The 21,621-nt window shown below is 39.1% G+C and overlaps 2 protein-coding genes and 1 long non-coding RNA gene across 7 annotated transcripts in view; 2 read left to right on the top strand and 1 right to left on the bottom strand.

Moving 5' to 3' along the window:
* Positions 1 to 6,019, top strand: part of LOC120434754 — a 41,712-nt gene extending 35,693 nt beyond the window's left edge. For both annotated transcript variants that reach the window (XR_005609331.1, XR_005609330.1), the window contains exon 3: positions 5,138 to 6,019. This is a non-coding gene — a long non-coding RNA (uncharacterized LOC120434754). The remainder of the gene's footprint in view (positions 1 to 5,137) is intronic.
* On the bottom strand, positions 529 to 10,890 carry si:dkey-33c12.4 (uncharacterized protein LOC560112 homolog). Its single transcript, XM_031742065.2, has 18 exons — positions 10,725 to 10,890; positions 10,412 to 10,464; positions 9,056 to 9,131; positions 7,273 to 7,412; positions 6,912 to 6,995; positions 6,765 to 6,821; positions 6,441 to 6,641; positions 6,027 to 6,221; positions 4,752 to 4,806; positions 4,562 to 4,652; positions 4,331 to 4,472; positions 3,807 to 3,911; positions 3,466 to 3,574; positions 2,948 to 3,182; positions 2,525 to 2,599; positions 2,328 to 2,430; positions 1,553 to 1,659; positions 529 to 1,273 (listed from the first exon to the last, which is right to left on the bottom strand). Exons 1-18 carry the CDS (start codon positions 10,744 to 10,746, stop codon positions 1,129 to 1,131), a joined length of 1,995 nt encoding a protein of 664 aa, XP_031597925.2. The 5' UTR covers positions 10,747 to 10,890; the 3' UTR covers positions 529 to 1,128.
* A 2,011-nt stretch (positions 10,891 to 12,901) lies between these two features.
* The window catches only part of rab3gap2 (RAB3 GTPase activating protein subunit 2 (non-catalytic)), a 21,053-nt gene continuing 12,333 nt past the window's right edge, over positions 12,902 to 21,621 (top strand). For 2 of the 4 annotated variants that reach the window (XM_039603151.1, XM_039603149.1), the window contains exons 1-11: positions 12,902 to 13,286; positions 15,527 to 15,615; positions 16,298 to 16,415; positions 17,758 to 17,839; positions 18,348 to 18,395; positions 18,476 to 18,551; positions 18,855 to 18,956; positions 19,156 to 19,255; positions 20,572 to 20,670; positions 20,996 to 21,144; positions 21,248 to 21,327. In XM_039603151.1, coding sequence (XP_039459085.1) covers positions 13,178 to 13,286; positions 15,527 to 15,615; positions 16,298 to 16,415; positions 17,758 to 17,839; positions 18,348 to 18,395; positions 18,476 to 18,551; positions 18,855 to 18,956; positions 19,156 to 19,255; positions 20,572 to 20,670; positions 20,996 to 21,144; positions 21,248 to 21,327 — 1,052 coding nt within the window. In that variant the 5' untranslated portion in view covers positions 12,902 to 13,177. Of the gene's footprint in view, positions 13,287 to 15,523; positions 15,616 to 16,297; positions 16,416 to 17,757; positions 17,840 to 18,347; positions 18,396 to 18,475; positions 18,552 to 18,854; positions 18,957 to 19,155; positions 19,256 to 20,571; positions 20,671 to 20,995; positions 21,145 to 21,247; positions 21,328 to 21,621 lie in introns of all 4 variants that reach the window. The other 2 variants (XM_039603148.1, XM_039603150.1) reach the window with 2 other exon arrangements.

Raw genomic sequence — 21,621 nt, 5'->3', positions numbered from 1 at the left:
AAATGCTACAAAAGAAGCACTATTAATGTATCATTTATTATAAGCCATACATTACATTGATAATGTATAAAAATGTATATATATTCTACTTTCAAAACAAATTAAATGGTTGTTTGAAGTTTCAGTTATAGAATGAACTGAGAGGAAAGGTGTTTAAAGAAATAAGAGTCAGGGCCAATATTTTTTTTTAAAAATCTGGAAAAGGGGAAGACTTGTGGAATAGTCACTGAGGCTGTATAATTTGTTCAAGGAATTTTCCAAAAGAGGATAAAACCCAATCAATAATCAAAAATAAGTTGGTAAACAAACCCCAAACTGGGGAATGATTAACATTGTTTTTGTTTCATTTGGTGACAAAACTGGAACTCTAAGCTAAAATAAGCCAAATCTTATAAAAATATTTTGATTTCTATTCAGTGTACTTCTTCATCAGTTTTCTACTTACATTTATCTATATTTTGTTTATGTTCATTTTTTGCAAAAAGCTCCTATACAAACATAACCACACTGAAACACACAGACAACAGATGGAGCATTAGAAACCTTTAATGTTCATACCAACAGAATCCAACCGTTGAGCTTTTCACACATTACCAAACCGCTGCCCAGCATTAAGATGACACAAAATGAAACGCTGCACAATAAATGTGCAAATAAAATACCCAAAGAGGAATCACAGCCTTTAAAACGAAAGCAAAGACTTTGCAGCCCTGAAGTTCAAGGCTAGATATAATGGTGCCACCTAGTGTTCAAATCAACAGAAAAAAAATCAGTTAAATCTAATTTAAAAAATAAAATGCAACAAACTAAAATCTAATCTAGAACAAAATGGAATCAGGAATTCCTGAAAACAAACCATTGCCAAAGATTGCTTAGCGCTTACGGCATATTATATATATGCCACTCTAAGAAGGCACATGAATAATTATAATATTAACGTAGTACTATGTCGATCCATGTCTCCTTTGGACACATACAGTGATGGCGATGCACAGATTTACCAAAATCTAATAATAAACAATTTAAAGCAAACTTTTTTCCTGTGAACCAGAACAATGACAAAAACAAACGGTGCCACGATCACGGCGTCAAGTCAAAGGAAACGCCACGTGGTTCTCATTGGCGTGATCATTTTTGAATTGCTGCATGCAATCCCAGCCTGCTGGTGAATTTGTCCCTGTCGATGTTCTTGTGCTCCGGGACGTGTCTGAAGGTGCAGTCGTCCCTCGTGCATCCTGTCGTCCTCCAGAAAAAGCACTCCTTCTTGTATGTGCTACGATATGAAAAACGAGTGATAAATCATTTAAAAAATTCAGTTCTGGTGATGAATGATAAAATTTAAGTTAAAAAAAAAAAATACATTCATTGTTCTTTAAAAAGGCCAAAAATGACAGAAATAATCTCATCACAAATCTGGAACTCCAGGCCCTGATGTAATACAATACAAAGTAATCAGGTCTTATATGTCTCAATTCATCAAAGGAGAATAAAATCTAATCTTGTGACCAAAGTGAATCAGTGCTTTTCTCAATAAAAGGAAGAATGTCCTTACCTTGGGCGAGGGCAGCGGTCAGTAGCAGCTAATTTGGACCCACCGAGTTCAGGGTGGACTTTGTAGGGGTATCGCACCGTCAGCGGAGCCCCCTCGAAAATCATTCCCTGGAGAGTGAAAAGACCTTGTTAATCATCGATTATTGTGTAATAAGTAATTTAGTAATTACTTAATTTAGTAATATAGTAATATGGTAATTTATCAATGATTTATCATTCGGGTTGGTGCAACACAGATGCACTAAGAGTTTATGTGACCTATGCTCACTGTTAGTGGGTCCACTACTGTAACAATAAATAAAGACAACACCAACAGGCGTGAGTGCAGTGTGTATATGGTAGGTAGCTGCTGTGGAGACAGAACAGGTTAGTCTTATTACTTTAGGTGCTTATATTTGTCTTCCATTAAATACCAGTTTACTAGAGATGTCTGCTGCCTCTGCATTTATTGGCCAGTTGCACTGCAGTGTAACAAAGAGCTTAAGCAGACTCTTGGAAACCCACAGACTCAAAAACCTACAACACTGGATTTATAGTCAGACTTTACCCATACTATACAAACCTCAAGTTTCATATCACAGTGCTAAGTCGAAGAAAAAAAAAAAATCTAAACGTGCAACACAATCCAAAGACCAAAGTTCACTGTCTTGTCTTGCCTGTGACTCACGCTGCTCTACACTACACATGTGCTGCACCTATGGCTGAGTTTGACACACGAGTTTTGTCCCTGAATGTAACTAGCTATAACTCACTGCAAATGGCAAATGGATACATACATTAATACACTGGATGGCTTTATCACAATCTTCCTTTCTGGTGTAGTTCACAAAGGCACACTGTTGCTCCAGGAGCATCTTGATGCTGTAGATGGCCCCAGCTCTGAGAGGGAGAAAGGAGCGAGTGTTGAAATGATCAATGAACATGAGAGTGCTGAGAAAGATCCTCACACAACAATAGGATTGTCATAGCTCACCTGCTAAAGAGCTCGTGGAGTTTTACATAGGTGACAGTAGGCGCCAATAATCCAGTCCAAACAGGGAAAAGTTCTCTTTAAAACAAAACGGCATTCAGTTTTAAATTGCTATGCTCTATGATTAAGCAAGTAACTTTAAAAGCTTGAAAGGAAATCTCAGCCCACTTCCTCTCAACATCAAACTTTACAAACTTTCACATTAAAATCAAGTCTTCCAACATTATACACCCTTTATTAGATCCTTACTCCGACTACATACACAAACTTATACATGGCACATCCAAGGTGATACAAATCAGTCGGAGACCTGCACAGTGATTATCACACCAAAAAAAGCCTTTTTTAAATCTTGCAAAAACAAAACTATAGTTTCATAAACACCTTTTTGTTTTAATTTGCACGTACATATTAATGAGGACTTACGGTTTTGGACCATTCCTGGAGCGAGGGGTGGGCGACTGAGACTTCGATCTGTTTTGGCCAAACGCGTCAGACTCTCTCATCTGCTGCATTCGAGGGCGGCTTGGTTGTAAGACAGTCCACTCTCCCACATCGTCATCGTTATCATCATCATCGTCATCGTCATCGTCACCGTCATCATCTTTCAGCCCTGCTGGTGGGTCTGCTGTCTCTTTGCTGGTGGCAGGAGCTGTGCAGACTGAACAAACAGTACAGTCATGTTCACACTAGACTGGAATTTATATATTTTTGTGATTTAACACAAAATCACAAGTGGTGACAACACTGTTCTTTTACACGAGGTATAGATTTGCTCTTTTTTTTTTTTTTTTTTTAATACAAAAGCAATTTTCACAAATCAACTAACCCTACTCAATCATGGCAAAGAATGTAGTCTTAACAGTGGTGACTGTTGTAGTGCACTCTTTATATACCAGGACGCTGTCGTTGTTACAACTTTGAAAACATTTTATGGCATTTACCTCCAGGACCTGTGTTACTCTCACTGGCAAACAGAGCTTCCACAGCTTCCTCTAGTGTACCGTGAGTTTTCAGGGCTTCAGAGCTCAGTGCCCAGCTGAAGCCCATTTCCTGAAATCATGCAAACATACAGAGATTAAAGCCACAAATGACTACTTTATTAGCCCAACACATACACACACACACACACACACATACACACACACACAACACACACACACCGACAGGTGACACTGGTGTATCCCAAAAAGAGCTTTTCACATTAAACTGTGGGTGCGCAGAGGAAACCAATGAATCAGACTTTTGTTTTTTCTCATTTCTGTTTTTGCAAAGCGTCTCCTACCATGAGGTGCAGCGTCTGCGCTCGTTTCAGCTCCTGTGCGGCTTCAGCACTTGTACTTTCCAGCCTCAGGACCTCTTTGTAGATCAGTGAGGCTTCGTAGTATCTCTGGGAGAATCAATGTTAGGATTTGAAATTAGTTGGGGAATTTACAACAAGTTGTAGGATTGCATTATTACACAAACAAAACCGCCAAGTCTTCAGTTTTTAAACGAGCATTCTTAAAGAGGTTCTGATTCAGCCACACGACATTTTGGAGGATGCAGTCTGTTACTGTTTAATAGCACCAGGCTCTTCACACAGGGACTCCTGTTATGCTGGTAATGAGGGAATGCTAAATAACAGAAAACACCCGAGTATGATGCAATGCAGCACAAGCAAGTATCAGCCTCTGGAGCAATCTGCAGTTCCTCTATTGTTCCACAGAATTATTTTAATTCCTCAGTGTCGAAATGCCCATCTAAATCATATTTACAACTATAACAAAAAAACAGCAAAATATAAGCTGTGTTAACTGGATAACTTACCTTAAGACCACAGAGAGCTTTCCCTTTCCTAAATAAACCTTTTATCCAGTTTGGTTCCATGGAGAGTGCAACGTCAGCATCCGTGAGAGCACTTTCATACTGCTGTAGTCTTTCAAAACAGAGGGACCGATTTCCAAATAACCTGAAACACAGCAAACAAACATTTATGGCCATTACCGGTTAACAGCTCCTGGTAGCTCTAATGAAGTCAATTTAAGTCCATGTTCTTACTTAAATTCCTTTGGGTTGAATTTAATAGCCTCAGTGAAACATTTTACTGCCTTCTCGTACTGCCCAGAGGCAGCCAAACGATTTCCCATGTCTGGAAAAGAGAAAAATTACTGTTGTGTCCTGTTTGCATTTTGACTTTTTTTTTTTAACATAAGGCTCTCAGTGATGATGGATGGAAAATGTCACTTACTGGCAAACTCAATGCTTCTCTTTGCATACTCCTCTAATATGGGATCCATTGATTTCTGTATTGAAAAAAACCCCAAAAAAGTCTGGTTGATAAATAATGTTTTAAAAGTCATACTTTGAATTAAAAAGCAAAAACAAACACATTTGCGTTGTGGTTGCTAGTAAAAGCTAACAAAAGCTTCATCCAGCTGTATGACTGAGCTGAAATATTGACACAGGAGCGCAGAGGGTTTTGCAGCATGCTTACACATCACACTAGAAAATGGTTAGAGGCATATTCTCTGGGTCAAAGGGAGTCCGAATAGAATGTCCCAAACTAGAATCAGTAATATTAAAATGATCAAGGCTAGGCAGGGGGTGTTTCTGTGTCTGTCTTTGTGATTCCAGGAAAAAGGAGCAGATAGGAGGTCGACGGGGAGCGGACGTGGACGAAGAGGAGGTTCAATGGAGACATCAGGATGAGTTCCGGAAGATGACAGACATAATAATCATTTGTTACTGTTGCAGTATAAAAACTGTACGGCCAGATGAGGGTCATCCTTCATGTGAAGACAGATTGTTGATTTCACACAGAAGTCCAGAGCTGTAACTTGTAATTTCAAACTGCCAAAGCAAATTAAATCTTTTAAAACGACAGATATTTCTCCTGTACTTCCTTCTACAAAAAATTGAACACAACACTACTGGCAGTCCTAAAATTGATTGCTAAAGTCCCACTCAAGCAGGCCTAGAGACCGGTCAGTGACCCCTTGGTGACTGTCAAGTCGTTATGGAGAAGTGCAACTGTGTGAACAGGCAAGCCAATGAAGCAAACAAACTTTCCAAAGCTCTCTTTCCACTCCCCCAACTTTCTCCTCCCCTGTACATAAAGTATACGGGAACTGAGACGGTTGTTCACATGAGCATGGAGCCGTGTCAACCCCTTTCATAGGGAAGAGGACGGCCACTGTTTGACACAAGCATTACAACTGCCAGCCAATACTGGCTAACAACAGAGTAACAACAGAAGCTTCTGAGGACAACACAGAGGAAATGTTACCCATAGTGACATACTTGAGTTATCAAAGAACAGAGGTTATGATAATAACCTCACGTTTGCATGGAAGATGCTAACTTGTCTGCATACAAGCAAACATTTGTCAACCAGTTGGGGAATATACATTTATGTTGCCAGGGGGCACCAACCAGTCTCCAGGTTAAGTGTCAAAACATTCAGCAATTTGGGAGCAACAGACTATAGTCTTGACCTATAGGAATATGTTTTCAAGATTCCCACCTCTTTACTGGTTTCAGCTTTCTCCTTCTTTCTAACTTCAGGTTCCTCAGTGATATTTGGCTTTTCCACTTCAGGCTGTTGAACTGCAGATAATTTACTTTCTGCCTTTTTTCCTCCTTTTTTCTGCTTCTGAATCCACGTCTCCTCAGGCGCCGATTCAGCAGAAGCAGCATATGAATAATTTAAATCCAAATCCTACGGAGGATAAAACAAGGTGGTTGTTTTGGGGATAATCATCCGCAAGGTGCTCTTGTGAAAAGACTGTCATTTAAAATACGCATGAAAAATAGTGTTACATATTTGCATATAATCGGATATTGTTAAAGCTCTACCACTTGGTTCCCCAATGCATTAAAAGAAAAGAAAAGGTTGCCTTTCTGTTCCAAAAAACTGACATTTACAACTCTGACAGACCTTTTGCTCCTCTTCCTCGTTCTCATTCATCTTCACAAGATTTTTTTCTGCAGTATCAGCACCAGTCTTATCACATCTGGCTGCCTCAGTTGCCTTCTGAGTTTTATCGCTTTGTGAAGATCCAGTTGTTTCTGCATTACTTTCAATTATAGTGTCATCATCTTCTTTTTCAGAGGAATCTGACTTGCCTTGTTCTTCCTCCTGAAACAACATACACAGCATTACAAACAATCAGAGCAGCGTTAAAAATACCTTTCTGTCTGGATTTTCCACTCTGACTCTGACACTTGAATGTACACTCAACAAGAATAAAAATAGACTCACAGGTGAACCGTCTTTAACTGCATTCTCCTTTTCTAGCCGCTTCTTTTCTTTTTTACGCTGCAACAAAAGACAGAAAATTCTCGTCAGAAAAAGTAAAACGCCAGCATTGCTAGAACGTTAAATCCTAATAAGTATGCATATGCAGACCATTTTTTTACGCTTGTTCTTCTTAGTTTTCTCCTTACGCCTTTCCTCTTCTTCTATTAATTCCTTTGCAATTCTATCAGCCTCCTGGTGAAAAAAAAAGGGCGTGTCAACCAACGTTCCAATAAATTCCCCAAAAAAGATTAAAATCAGACAGAGTGCACACAAGATAAATTGCTTTGGATAAAATTACAATTTTAAAAGATAAATATAATACTGCTCAAAGTTTTTTCAATGCTTTGGTTTATTCTCCAAAGAGTACGCGAGTCAGAGAGAAAGATATGTCCTATTACAAACCAGACACAAATATTAAAGAGATTGTTCCTTGTTTCATTTCCCAACAAGTGCAATAAAAGGGCAATACCTCATCAGTGAGCTGTTTTATTTGCGGATGTGGTTCTAAAGTCCTGTTAGCGGGCCTGCATTGATAATAACGACCGTCGTCGTCGTCATCATCATCTGAATAAACGATATCTTCCTCCATAGGATTTAAAAAATTTAAACCTGCAAGTTATAAAAGACAAATACAAAAATGTGATCATCACTCCACAACAACACAATGCAAAGATCAAAGCAAATTCCCTGCTGTTTAATCACAAAAGTGGTGAAAAGAACCACAAAAACGCAAAACACCTGGAAACAAGTAAATAACAACATTTTTAAGTAAATGAACAACTAAATCAAATCAACTACTACAGCTTTTTTAAGAAAGTTCCTCCTCACTGTTACAAAAGTGTCATAAGCAGCTACAGGGAACATCTGCTGCAACATCTGCTATGAGTCACCAAATTCACCCGTTTCACTCAGTTGTGTTCCTTTATTGCACTGAGCGTCTACTTGTTATACTCGATACATACATGAAATAACTGTTATCACTTTAGTTGGATTTCTTGTGGCTATAATAGAGGTGGGAGATATACAGCAGCTTTAGAATTAAATAACAACATTTCAAGAACATTTGCAATAATTAGATTTCTGTTGTTGTGGGAATAACCTGTTATCTGTTAACACTGTTTGCTGATGCTTGCAGCTTGGAGACAATAAGTGTAAATATGGGTAAATTTCCATCAGTCTTTTCTAATGAGCAACTGTCACTGATGACATGCATCCTAATTTGAACTGAATCTACTGAAACAAGGTCCCACGGGTGCCAGCAGCATTATGATGCAATAACAGTGACACAGCATAAGTCAGATGCAAGTGCAAATGTAGCTTTATACTTCATTTCCCTACAAATTAAGTATAAAGTAACTGCTCAACACTTTCAGCTCTTGAGCAGCCTGCACAATTGCACAGAATACAAGTTAAACAAACAAACAAACTCAAAAACAATTCCTATCCGGGATGTAAAACAGCTGCTTAAAACCCTGCTTTACCACCATGTAGCCACATCAGCATTTCCATCCAACGATTGCTCTTCCTGTCACATGGAGCACAACTAGCAATTGCTCCAACCAAGCTTGGTGGGCTCATTTGCTTACATTTGGGCCACACATCACTGCCAGCACCACCTCCTTCATAACCTGGTTATCAATGGTGGGAGTTTGCCTGAAGTGGTGAAACAAGTTTGTTTCCACCTTTAGCAGGAGCATTTTTTCTGTATATTTTTAAAATCCTTGTGCTTTGATGGAGCGCACTGAAGTAGCTCCCTTATAAGGTGCTAAATAATCGTAGGAGGCTGATCCACGGCTCTGCCTCTCAGACATAACCGTGCTCGTCTCATTGTTGTCCACTAAACAGATGGCGTTGCTATATCAACAAATTTGTGATATGACAATTTTATATCACATAAAAATTTATACTGGTATTATGGTAGGCAATATAACAGGCACAGTGCTAGTCTGTAATTGTGGATTTGCTGCATATGGTTCAACAAGATGTATGTCTGATATCACTTCCCATTCCTTCTGTTTCCTTACTCTTCCAAATGTATGCTCAGTGTTTCCTCCTTCCTCTATTTAACCTTAGATTATTCAACACTGCACTTGCATCAAAGCAGACCAATCTCAGTTTACATAAAAAGGAAAAAACCAACAACACCGGAACAGCAATGCTTAAAACTGCAAGCCCATACTAAAGCTCGATTTCAATGTATTCTAAATCCTCTTTAACATAACTTGTAACAGCAGTTTCAGAGAATGCCTTACCAAAAAAGCCAGGCCTAATAGCATTCAGGAAATTGCCAGAAGGATCGCGTCCACTCAGGTAATCTACCATTGATTCCTATAAAGAAAGAAAAAAGAAACAAACAAATAGTTAGCATCCAACAATTTACATCTTTAAAAAATGAATCTGCTGCAAGATAAACTACAACTGGTTTGGTTTGTAATTAATAGTTTCAGTATTTTTAAAGCAAAATTGCAGCCAGCATTTCACAGGTTCCTGCTTCTTGCAATCAAATGTTTGCTGGTTGGATTCCTCTGTTGTTATCACATGAATATCTTTCATCCACCCAACATCCTTTTATACATGAAGGGGGTCAGAAGTTCAGAAAATGCTAACAGGTGGAATTGTGAGTAGAGTGTTATTAAATTAGTGTGACATCATATGAATAATTTCCTTTGATACTAATTTGTCTCTAGAATTAGGATCTTTATTCTCCTGTTGATTGACTAATTGATAATGATTAAACAAGTCATGTCTCAAATATGATGACTTCCAGCGTTCCTTCGTTTTATGTCATTATGAGTTTACTACCCCAGCTTGTTTTTCATTAGTACATCTTATCATCACAAGCCTGGGACACAAAGTACGATACAAAAGTCTTGAGCCACCCTTCCTTTGTTTATATTAGTTCTTCAGGCTTTCTGAAGGGTCTTTTTTTAAAACATTGGCTGATTTACCACTCGTTTCTCCTCTTGTACCAATATTTTTGTTTGTTTACATAAAAATGTAAAAAAGAGACACCTAACTTAAGAGACCAGAAACCAGCTGTGGCTTTAGTATACCAAATTACATGAAACGGGACAGAAAAATCAACGGCAGCATAAAAAGTATAACAGGAGTTTCTTCAGCAGTGCCTCTATTTCTTTTGGGGCTAAATTTCAGAGAACGGTGCTGGGATTTTGTCAAAATTGATGGAATTATGAAGACAGAAAACTACCCTCACATTTTGCTCTACCATGCAAATAACATCTGGAAAGAGTCTCACTAGCAACGTCTTAAGGATGACATTGCCAGTGTGTTTCAAACAAACACACTGCCTATGCAATAAAAGTAGACCTGGATATTAAAAAACAAAACACTATCAGTCCACAATCTGGACCTCAACATTTATGGAGCAGTGTGGGATCATTGTGACAAAGAATGACAAAAGACAAAAGTAGCTTGTTAAAGAAATAAACAGCGTTCGCTGTAAGACTGCAAGCAAGACGTCTGCTTTATTACATGCTGAAGAGCCAGCGTGACCACACCTAACCTAACATCATAATAACCTGTTTTTCTACAGCTGTAATAACACTGTAATAACAACACAGCAGTTTTATGGCTTTAGTCATACTCACGTGTGTGTGCATTAGTCTAGAGTTTTCTCGAATTCTGGGCATGGCTGTCCCACCTGGCAGGTAGAGAAATGGAGAAATAAACTTCAAATACATATTTAAATACTCAAAGACTAGCATGTAACGTTCGAGAGCTAACATTAAAGGTGGTAAAAACACAGCACCGTCACCTTCGCGCTCTCTGAAAGCCCCAATAATACGTCGTTAGCTGGTAAGCTAAACAGCGACATAAGCTCAAACAAGTCAATTTCTTGGTAAATGAAACTGATGGTCAGGCCTCCCTACTAAGAAATAACTATCACTGCTTTATTCTTACCTTTCACAATCTTTCTAGGCATGTTATTATTTCTGTGAAGTGTCGTCCAGAAGCTGTGTTTATATATGTCGTTGTATAAGCCAATTCTACAGTACAATGATCCCTGCTTCCTACTTTCTGCTTGTGGCGTCGGATTTCTTCTTCTGCTGCTCCTTTAGCCACCTGCGCTTCTTCTTTGACGTTTTGCGGAACGCTTTAATCATTAATGTTGTATTACTGCCATCTTGTGGTAGTGGATGTGTGTGTGTGTGTGTGTGTGTGTGTGTGCTGTTTAACCATAACACTAAATAATATTACAGAGCTCATGACGTCACAAGCCTCTGCAAGACGCAAACACAAACTCATGATTCAGGATATTCTTCTCCAGGTGTGGTCTCCCAGATGTGTATTCATTTAGTAGTTTATTTCAACTTTTATAAGGATTTGTAAGAAAAATGCATCACTTGCACTGTTTATTGTTGTTTTTTGTTGTCTCCATGGGAAACATGTTTTTCTTTTTCATGTTTTATTTATCTATTAATTTCTATGATGTGGAGTTGCTGGTGTGTTTTTGGATCATTGTCCCGCGGTATAACCAACTTCAGGGCATAGATTACCTGAATAAACACAAAAGGTAATTTTTAAATGTGGATATCATTTATTCAGTGAAAAATAAAACATTATCCAAACCTACCTACCAAACTTGGTAGTGATAGTGTAATGATCTTCAAGGTTACTTGCTATAACTGATGAAACCACGACGTCTGCTCTCTACTCGAAAATCCTGAGGAAGAATGTCTGGCCATCACTTCATGTCCTGAACTCCAAGCACACATGTGTTATACAGCAGGACAATTCCACCGCTGATGAACTCAAACTAGGGCAAAACAAAAACAGAATAAAGGCTTTTGAGTGCCTAATCACATTCAGGACTCAAATGCAATTGAAATGCTTTGGCGTGACCTTAAACAGACCGTTCAAACTGAAAAGTTGAATCAAGATAATTTTGCAAAGAAGAGTGAGCCAAAATTCCTCCACAGTAATGTGAAAGATTCATTGCCACTTGTTGCAAAGTTCTTTATGGTACAGTCAGTTTTTAAATTATGGGCGTATTACTTTTTCGCACTGGTTTCAATAATTTATTTCCCTTCATAAATGAAATCATCATTTAATAACAGGTTATCTTTTGCTGATATAAACATTTGTTTGATCAGGTGAAATATGACAAATATGCAACAAAATAAGAAACAATTAAGGAGGAACTACTTTTTCACAGCACTATATTCAGTGCTGTGCAAAAATCTTGAGCTGCCCTTGATTTCTTCATATTTTGCTAGAAAAATGGGAAATACAATGATTTACTGAAATGAAATTTACTTTCTAGTCAGATTTTGTATACTCGATTAAAGAAATAGGAACAAATGTTGTGTTTTTGTGACATGATCCTTGTAGCAAATGATAGAGATAAAGATATAACTTAAAATTAGTTCTGTTATGTGTAGACATAACACTGGTTCATCTCTTGAGTTAGGTACCTTTTTATGCTTGAATAATTCACAGGGCACTTTTAAGTAGCTTAATAAACAAATAAACAACAAACTTTTTCTCTGAAAATGGTCAAATATAATAATAAGTCTGGCTATTCGGAAACAAAATGTAAATAAATAGGGGTTCAAGACTTTTGTGCAGTACTGTAAATAATGTAGTTTGTATTTTTGTTTTTAGATGCATTCAGAGTGTCCATGTCAGTATGGGTCTATAAAATCAGGTTATGAGTTCAACTGCTCAGTTTTCAAAGAAGTTTAAGTTAAGTAAAAGCTAAATTTACAAGAACAAATCACAATTTTGTTTTAAAAATTAAAATAAATGCACAATAAGATCCACATGTTCACATTAAAAACAATTAAAAAGAAGAGAATCACATACTGACGGGAAAACACATAATTTCTGAGAAGAAACTCACAAATTGTAGAGAATAAAAAGCAAAAAGTAATTGACAAGAGAAAACTTAGATAATTGTACATTGTTGAAAATCGGAATTTTCTAGACAAATTAAGAAAAATTACTATTGTATTTTTGTGGTAATATTTTGTGCTTTTAATGATTAGAGAGTTTTTAGTGATGATATTTGAGTTCTCATTTGTTAAATGATCTTTTGTTATTTTGCTTTTATTCTGAAATCGGTGACGGAACTTTAACCCGGAAGCAGTGGAGTGTTATTATGCTAATGATGTGTCATCAGGACTGAGGGTGGGAAGTTTAGGGAAAAATAAGAGCGGCGGACAGTGGTTTGTACCTGTCTAGGGGGTAGTATAGGACATTTAGAAAATCCTTTCTTTGTGACAACGCTGTCATAAAGTTGTCGCGATAGCAGGAGTGTAAAACTGGGCGCTTTTCTTCCACAACTGGACTGTTAGCAGCAAAGCTAACAGGCTGTTTCTCATCTTCTTGGGTCCGGACGGGACGGAAGAGGGATGTCCTGCAGCTTATTTGAGTTCTGTCGGCTTCAAGAGTTCAAAACGGTCCGGGACTTCTTGTTTCGGAACGAGAAAAGCGAGCCGGTCGAAGAAAAGAGTCAAACAGGTAACGATACAGGAGGAGGATGGGGGTCTTCTGCAGCTTCAAACTGAAGTGACAGTAGCTCAGATAGCAGCTCACAGCATTAGAAAAGTGACCTCAGGGCTGTAAAGTGGTTTAAACATGCGTATAAAATGTGCATAACTAGTTTTGGAAATACTTTTTTTTCATGTTACAACTGAAGAAATGAAATGTTCACCGCCTTAATGTGCCTTTTGTGAGTCCAGAATCAAAAGCAGCTTGCAGCTGTTTACAGGTGAATCCTTGTATGGTTGTATTCAGGCCTGGACTCGTTTTGCACGCAATGTTATATGCATCATTTCGTTTTTCCGCTATGTAGAAGTCCATACAGAAATACCACTATATTACAACCTGTTGATGTCAAACATATGGGGTGTATATGAAAGATGAATGTAGCTTCCAACTTTGAAAAGGAAATGTCTTAAACCTACATTATTTCCACATGGTCAGCAGGGCGCGACTCCTCTATTTTAAAAGAAGTCTGATCGTATAGATGTCCATGAGAAAATGAGCCTATTGCTCATTTGATCTGTGACCTCAGTAAGCACTTTACCGATATGTTTATAGGCTCAGTCGTTAGTTTTATGTCTGGTTAGTAAATTTTGGTACTACTAGAAGAAAAACAGGATATGATTTGGGGTGGGCCTCCCTTATGATTGACAAGTGTGAGGGTCCCTTAACTGAAGGACTTTCTGACCACACTGAAGATGGATGTGGTGAAAGTGTTAGGAGTATGTCACAGTATAAAACATCTCATTTCCTGTTGTGACTTTGGGGGAGGTGTTTTATCAACCATGTGAAGTTTAAGTGAATTTGAAATGTTGTGCACCAATTTGCAAGACACATAACTTTGACACAGAATATTTCAGCGTTTGAGAAAAGAATCATGTGCCGATTACAGCATGATCATTAAGCTCAGTATCAAGACTTCCTCATAGCACGGATGGCCTCATCTCAGATGTTCTTTTGGCCGATCCTTATTCAAATCCATTTAACATCATTCTAAATCTTCGCTGTGATAATGTGTTTATATTGGCCAAACAATAAATCTGTAGCTAGACACCAGGTAGCACACAGTTATATGTCAACTAGCCCAAGTTCACTAATCCACCAAATATTGCTGGTATTAGGTTGTTGTTTGCATCCATCAGTCGGAGGAGGAGAAATCTGCAGGTCTTTTTAGGTGTGAGTCATCGCACATGAGGTCCCTGAGGGCGCCACTGCAGGATGCTCAGCACAGAGAAAGGACAGATAGAAAGGGTGCTTGGATGTGTTGCATTCATGAGTCATTTCATACTGATGCCTGCAGACACACACACTGTCGTCATGGGGACACTGAAGCGCCAAGGCATAAAGCAGCAGGATTTCCTCCAGATTTCGGAGCTTTACGCTGCTGCTATATTATTAGTTCATTTCCCTGTGGCACAGAGCTTCTGACTGCTCAACTTTAGCTGCCACAGTTATGTACTTATACGACTTCTGCACCACTTCTTTACAGTTCTTTCAACTGTATAGCAGAACTTAACTTGTTACTATCCTGCTGCATATCACAGGTTAGATTTTTTTATAGCTAATTTTCTCCTTCATGACAATGATACAAAGGATGAATATTTATATAACTAGCATGTTTAAATTTTGTTCATAATTTCCTTAGGGATTTTTTTTTTTTTTTTTTTTTTGTCTGTCCCATTTGGTTCTTAAAAGGGATTCCTTAGGGATTATTAAAGAATTCTGATTCTGATTAATGCTTAAAGTTTGCCTCTGACAGGTGGATGCTAACACAGGCGGCTGTAGCTGCTAACTGTCTGCCAGGGTTCACCTCAGCTAATTGGACTCCCTAGACTGGACCTCTTTAGTATGTTTGTACTTTTGGTGCCCAATTACCTGAGAAATTATTTTGCTTGCTGTGCAGTTAATTGTGCAAACAGACTATCAAAGAAATCTGCGCTCCAGCTCATACTCAAATACTTTGTCTGGATGACACTTGCTATTAAATAGCTGGTACCTATGAATGCAGCTTGCTAGCTAAGCTAGCTGATAACTTGGAGTTATGTGGCTTCAAAAAACCAACACACATTTCAAGTCTTTTGAGTTTATCTTAGTCACTGCATTTATCTCTTCTCTGCGGTCTGTATTAGCCACTGTACAAGCATCACAAACTTGACCCATTTTTAACATTTTATTTTATTTATTTGTTTGTTTGTTTCCTGCCTCCTACTCAGAAGATAATGAGCTGTCTTGGGACACCTCTGACTGGGAGTCGGCATGGGAAGGTGGTGATAAAAAAGAGGAGGAATCCACCTCTGATAAAAAGGTTTGTGTCATTGTGGAATGTGACATTATTGGTGTTTTAAGTTGATGTCTATTTATTTACAGGGAAAGAATGTGTCATTCTGGTCTGTGTGCAGTGATGAGACCTGCGCAGAGTGTCCTGCACTATGTGTCATGCATGTCGTATAATGACATATAATAATGTCGTTAATGAAGTTACAGCTAGCTGGATAACCACCACCACTTTTGCTATACAGACATTAATTTTCTGTGCCATTACACAATTTACTGATAACTAAAATTAGTAGTCTTTGACAGCGTAGCTGATAAGCATTTTTACTCAGTTATGATTTTGCTAGCAGTAATGTTAGCAAGCAAGATGCAGTCAGCCTGCTACCTGTAATGCATCTATGCTGCATGGATGCTGCAAAATCCTGTCTGAAGCCACATCAGTGTTAGTTTTCTTTTAGTCCATGTGTGGAGTTTGTGTTGGACTTCTGTGTTGGGTTGGTGTGGTCAGACATTGTCAGTTAAAAAAAAGCATTTAGCAATTCAAAAATATGACCTAGTTTACATTTAAATCAACAACTTATAATAGTCTTATTGGTTGTGACATAGGACAAACACTCATTTTATTGTTATAATGTCATATAATATTAGAATATAAGTCTTCAATGCGCACTTCTAAAGGTGGCATAGGTCTGAATATCTCCTTTGCTCTGCAGGTCGCGGATGATGCTGGCGGGCAGGGTGAACCGTGGCTGCAGGACTGTGTCGTGTCCCTGTCACCCTGCGCTGACCTGCTGGTGGTGGCCCGTGAACAGAAAGCAGCCTTTCTCTCAGGTCAGATTCCCAGACAAGCACACCCTGACCTGTGACTCTGGAGTTTTCTTTCATACTGTTCGTTTTGTGTCTCACTATGGAAATGCATCCCGTGTCCTAATCAGAAGCTCTCATACGACAGCACTAACCCTGTCAGGAGGGCCTAGGACTCTTCTATTTAATACCTTTTTTCACAGAAGCCTGTTGACAAATAGACTATTGGGCACTAAAGTGTCCACAAATTCAAGCAGGAGCAGCTCATGAGCAGCACCAATAATTTCCTGTAGCTAGTCCTGCTGTGGCGTAGTAATACTTTTACCCTTGGAAGTAGAAGTGTTTCCCGAAGCAAAGTAGAAACAAATTGCTAATGAGGTGTTGGTAGAACAACCATCAGGATGCGCTACCCATTACCACTGATACGCTTGTTAGTTTCTCATCATGTCTCTGTCACTATGCAGAGACTCTTCCATTACACAGAGACCTTCTATTTCAGGCACAGGGGGAGCTATTGCACCCTTCACCAAGAAAGGCTAGCTCTGTGTGCTTAGCCCCTGAGTGGTTCAACCTGAGCACAGCTGAGCTCCCTCTCAGTGTTATTGACACTGTCCAGTGTGCTCGAGCATCATCTACCAGCATGCTACATCAGCACAAGTGGCATTTGTTTGAAAACAGGTGCCATCATATTTTAGTGATTTGCAACAATGATTTTGATTTCTTCTGGCCCTGATTGAAAAGGGGAAGGCCTTCTCAACGATCTAGTTGTATTTGGCATTTCAGCCTGCCATTCTTTTTTTTGTTTAACGCATAGGCCATCAGCCAGCATTCCCTGGTATGCTGCTTCACGAAGGGTGTGCAGTATAATTACCCACGTCTAGGCCACTCCATTGTGGGATCTTTCCACAGTGTTGACTGGCCTTACCTGTTCCCTCTTTGAACCCCTAGAATAGGTTGAGTTAGTCTAGGGTTGTACTTGAAGACACCCCTATTGTTTGCTTTAGCCAACCCAACAATAGTGCTAAGCATGTAGTTGATCCGGAATATAATAATAATAATTTGTATGTAATGTAATAATATAAAGGTCAATATATGGCTTAACCCCAACTTTGTCACAAAGGCTATGTGCTGCCTTTCACCTCTGAGCAACAGCATTAGCTGCTTACCTTGTGTCCAGTCCATGCAAATCCAGATTTACGTGCACAGAACTAAGGGTCTTAGATTTACTAACCAGTTGTTTTGTTTGTGGTTCTGATTGCTTGATGTACCTTTCTTCTTGCTTGTAGTATTTTATTTTTGTCAATGAAATTAAGGAGGTTCCCAACTTTTGAGTAAATAAAGTATATCTCATCTTTCTTTATTCTTGCAGCTAAATGGCGCACAGATGACAGCGGCAGAGAAGAGATGACTCTGGGAGTATCTTGGACTGGAACTCTTAGCACTGAGGAAGGGTGAGAAAACAATATGTTAACTTACACACAGTCACTGTGGAAAAGGTTGATAATGGCTAACAGAGATGCTCCTGTTGACGAATTATCCAGGTGATTGAATTGGAGGATGGAAATGAGACAGATCAATTATCCTTAGTTCATTTTAAAAAGCGGACCTTTACTAAATAACACCCCTACAGTTTTGATGAATGTAGAAATTCAGCTATAGAAACCAAAACAGTTTTTTGTACTGGGTTTAAACATGAAAGTGTATGAGGATTAACTCGCTTTTGGTGCCAGTCTCAAGTGGCCGTTAGAGGAACTGCAGTTTTTGACCTCATTTTTCAGACCTGTTTTGTTCTTGCGGTTTTACAAGAAGAAATTAAATAAGAAGTTGACAGTTTATCAGAAGGCAAAACACAATTAATACATTAAAAATTATGATAATTAAAAACCTTAGCTAGAATGTAAATACAACAAATGTATGTGACAAAATATGACTCTAAGTCTGATTTCTGTTTCCTCATAGAGAGTGTGTGAGCAGCACCATTTGTATTCCCTTGGCAAGTCAGAAGAGGTGAGATTTAGTTATCTGTGAACTAAATAAGGCGAAGTGCTTTTGTGTATCTTCACTTCATGTCTCAATACATTTTTCAGGAGCTCCACCGGGCGGCCTGACTGGACATGTGTAGTCGTGGGTTTCACATCTGGTTATGTCCGTTTCTACACTGAGGTACCTTTTTAATCTATAACGCCTTCAGTTCTAAATCTGAAAGAATTCAATAATTCTTTGAATTATAGACGAGAAAGTGTCATGTGACGTCTCTCCCTTCATGCAGAGCAGTTTTGCTCAAATCAGAGTGCAAAGTTGCAAACATTGGCACTACTTTACTAAAACTCTTTATGTAAAGCAGAATCAGTCTGTATTGATTAAAAAAATCATGCATGGTTTAATTTTTTGCTAGAATGACATTGATATATTTTTAACTATTGATGTGTTTTCACCCAGCCCTGACTATCGATTGTGTCCCATCAGAGCGGCGTTCTGCTCCTTGCCCAGCTGCTACACGAGGACCCGGTACTGAGGCTCAAGTGTCGCACTTACGAGATCCCTCGCCATCCTGGAGTAACTGAGCAGGTAACACACACCTGAAGCACTCTTCAAATTCAGAGAGATGTGTGTGAGGATTATATTCATATTCAAATTCAAAGTGACAGTCTGTTTCAATTGTGTGATTATCATTGAGCATGAAGATTATAATCCTGATCTGTGAGCTAATATTGATTGTTGATTTTTTTTGGGTTTTTTTTTTTTTTTTTTTTTTGTTCGTCTGCAGCACGAGGAGCTGAGCATCCTCTACCCTGCTGCTATGGTCACCATAGATGGATTCAGCCTGTTTCAATCTCTGCGGGCCTGCAGGAATCAGGTGGCAAGAGGTACGGCTGCTTCTCTGTGTCTTTGTAGGAAGAAAGTTCAGTCAGACATTTAGTTTCTGTTTGTGGCAGCAGTGTGCGTGCACAAAAAAGTGGGCACATCTATTTTCTAAGTGCATTTTTGATAGGCTTTATAGCATGGCCCTCTGAACATTATATTCAGCTGCCCCTTTGGAGATACTCAAATCTAAAGTCAGATATCTTCCAACTTTATCATCTTGGACTGCAGCTGGTAGTCCTTTTTCTGCTCTGCAGTTTCTACAAGGTGGTTCTCCAGGTTCTGGTTACTGATCCACCAGAGACGAAGAAAGATTGCCAATCACAGGATGACGGATCCGCTCTAGAAAGGCAGCAAAATGATATCTAAGGATGGACCAGGGCTAGCTGGTTAGCAGTGCCTGAACTTTCAAAATTGCTCAGCTAGTAAACTGAATGTACTCGCAAATAGATTTAAAAATAAATAAATTACATGCCACAGTGAGTCCCCAAATGTATATGGCCACTGTTAATATAGATTCAAATAAATATACAGTCAAAGTGGCTCTCCTAAGTACGTCAGACACTTTGGTGAGAAGTTGCAACACATATGAGGAAAACTCTCTCCCTTCCTGAACAGGGAGGCAACAGACTTTTCAGCCTTACTGTATGTGGACTGAGCGTGCTTACAATTGTAGTTAACCCCTCAAAATCTAAAACTGAGCTGAAAAAAACAAAACCTGCATAATCTCCCAGTACTGTTTGCAGTGCGTTAACAGAAGATGTTTTTCACTTGCTTGCTGGCTGGAAAGTGTTTGCCACAAAGCATTCAGGTACTAAGGTGAAACCAACCTACTTATACAGAACCCCCACCCCACAAACCCCACACACCCCACAAACACACTCACCTGAAGTATAAACAGTTTGGAGCGTAGTACCCAGATAACAATGAGTGTTTGGCCCAAACACGGCCCACATCTGCAGTTTTCTTTGGGCCATATTTGGCCTTTTATTTAGTGTCTGTTTGGCTGCTTAAACACACCCACAGGTCTACCTCTCATGGGCCAAATATCAGGTGACGTTTCAGTGAAGCCTGGGCCTACATTTGCTAGAGCCAAAAGTGGCCCCAGGTCTGGTCCAGATGTGTTTGCTATCTCGGGAGTCAAGCTCTGCTCTGTGTGTTTGTTGTCTGCTCCTATAATAACGCTGAATACTCTGTGTGACCCAAGACAAACCCTGTTTAGACCTTAGTAGAGTTAAAGTTGACTAATAGATACTAAAAAAAATAAATCCTGTTTTATTGAAGTTGTTGCTTCTTACTAACTTGACCTCCTTTTGATCAGCTGCAGCAGCAGGTAATGATGTGATCCAGCCTCCTCCTCTGGCCTATAAGAAGTGGGGTTTGCAGGAAATGGACACCATTGTGGACCACAGCAGTGTGGGTAAGAGTCTGTTTGAGAGCTTTCCACTGATAATTCATGCTGGTGGTTGGCTTCTGCATAATGGATTGACTTATGATATTAAACAACATAATGTTTTGGATCCGCAGATGCGACTGTGTCATTTACATTTTCAACATCAGATGAATTAGCCCTTCATTCATTTTAATACAGCAAATAGAACCGGAGAGATAATACTATCCAATCGTAGTCACCTTTACATATTTCAACTGAGATATAGTCTTAAAGTGATAAATTCAGATGAAAAGTCTACAGATTTATCTTTATGATTGATCCAGATGACAGTAAGTAACTCTTCTGCTTTTAGGCATCATGACACTGTGTGTCTTTGACCAAATGAAGAACGCTTCTATCCTGGGGGGATTCAACGCCTCAGTCAAAGGCAGCCCCCCCGCCATGAGCCAGTATGTCACTGTAGGATCTGGGCCATACACGGGCTTTTACTACGCCATAGAGGTAATTATATTTTCAAAATGGGTATGTAACAAGACTATAATGGCCTGCAGTTAAAAAAACAAAAACAAAATCGTCTTTTTCTTGTGTCCCTAATTGTTTATAGGGGAGTTCTCAGCCTCTGCTGTCCCACGTGGCTATGGCAGTGGCCAGTAAACTCACCTCAGCCCTCTTCAGTGCTGCCAGGTGTGTGTGTGTGTGTGTGTGTGTGTGTGTGTGTGTGTGTGTGTGTGTGTGTGTGTGTGTGTGTGTGTGTGTGTGTGTGTGTGTGTGTGTGTGTGTGTGTGTGTGTGTGTGTGTGTGTGTGTGTGTGTGTGTGTGTGTGTGTGTGTGTGTGTGTGTGTGTGTGTTTGAAGCCCAATCACATGGTGTTCCCCAGGCTTAGGTTCTCTGCCCTATTTTTAATTTTTTTACCTTTTTATATTCCTAGATCATACAGTGATGATTTCCACTGTTATGCAATTGCTATGCAGCTATATG

Source organism: Oreochromis aureus, linkage group 19, assembly GCF_013358895.1.
Source record: "Oreochromis aureus strain Israel breed Guangdong linkage group 19, ZZ_aureus, whole genome shotgun sequence".
In the NCBI taxonomy this organism is placed as follows: domain Eukaryota; kingdom Metazoa; phylum Chordata; class Actinopteri; order Cichliformes; family Cichlidae; genus Oreochromis; species Oreochromis aureus.
The sequence above is the reverse complement of the archived record's forward strand: the minus strand, read 5'-3'. Positions and strand labels throughout refer to the sequence as shown.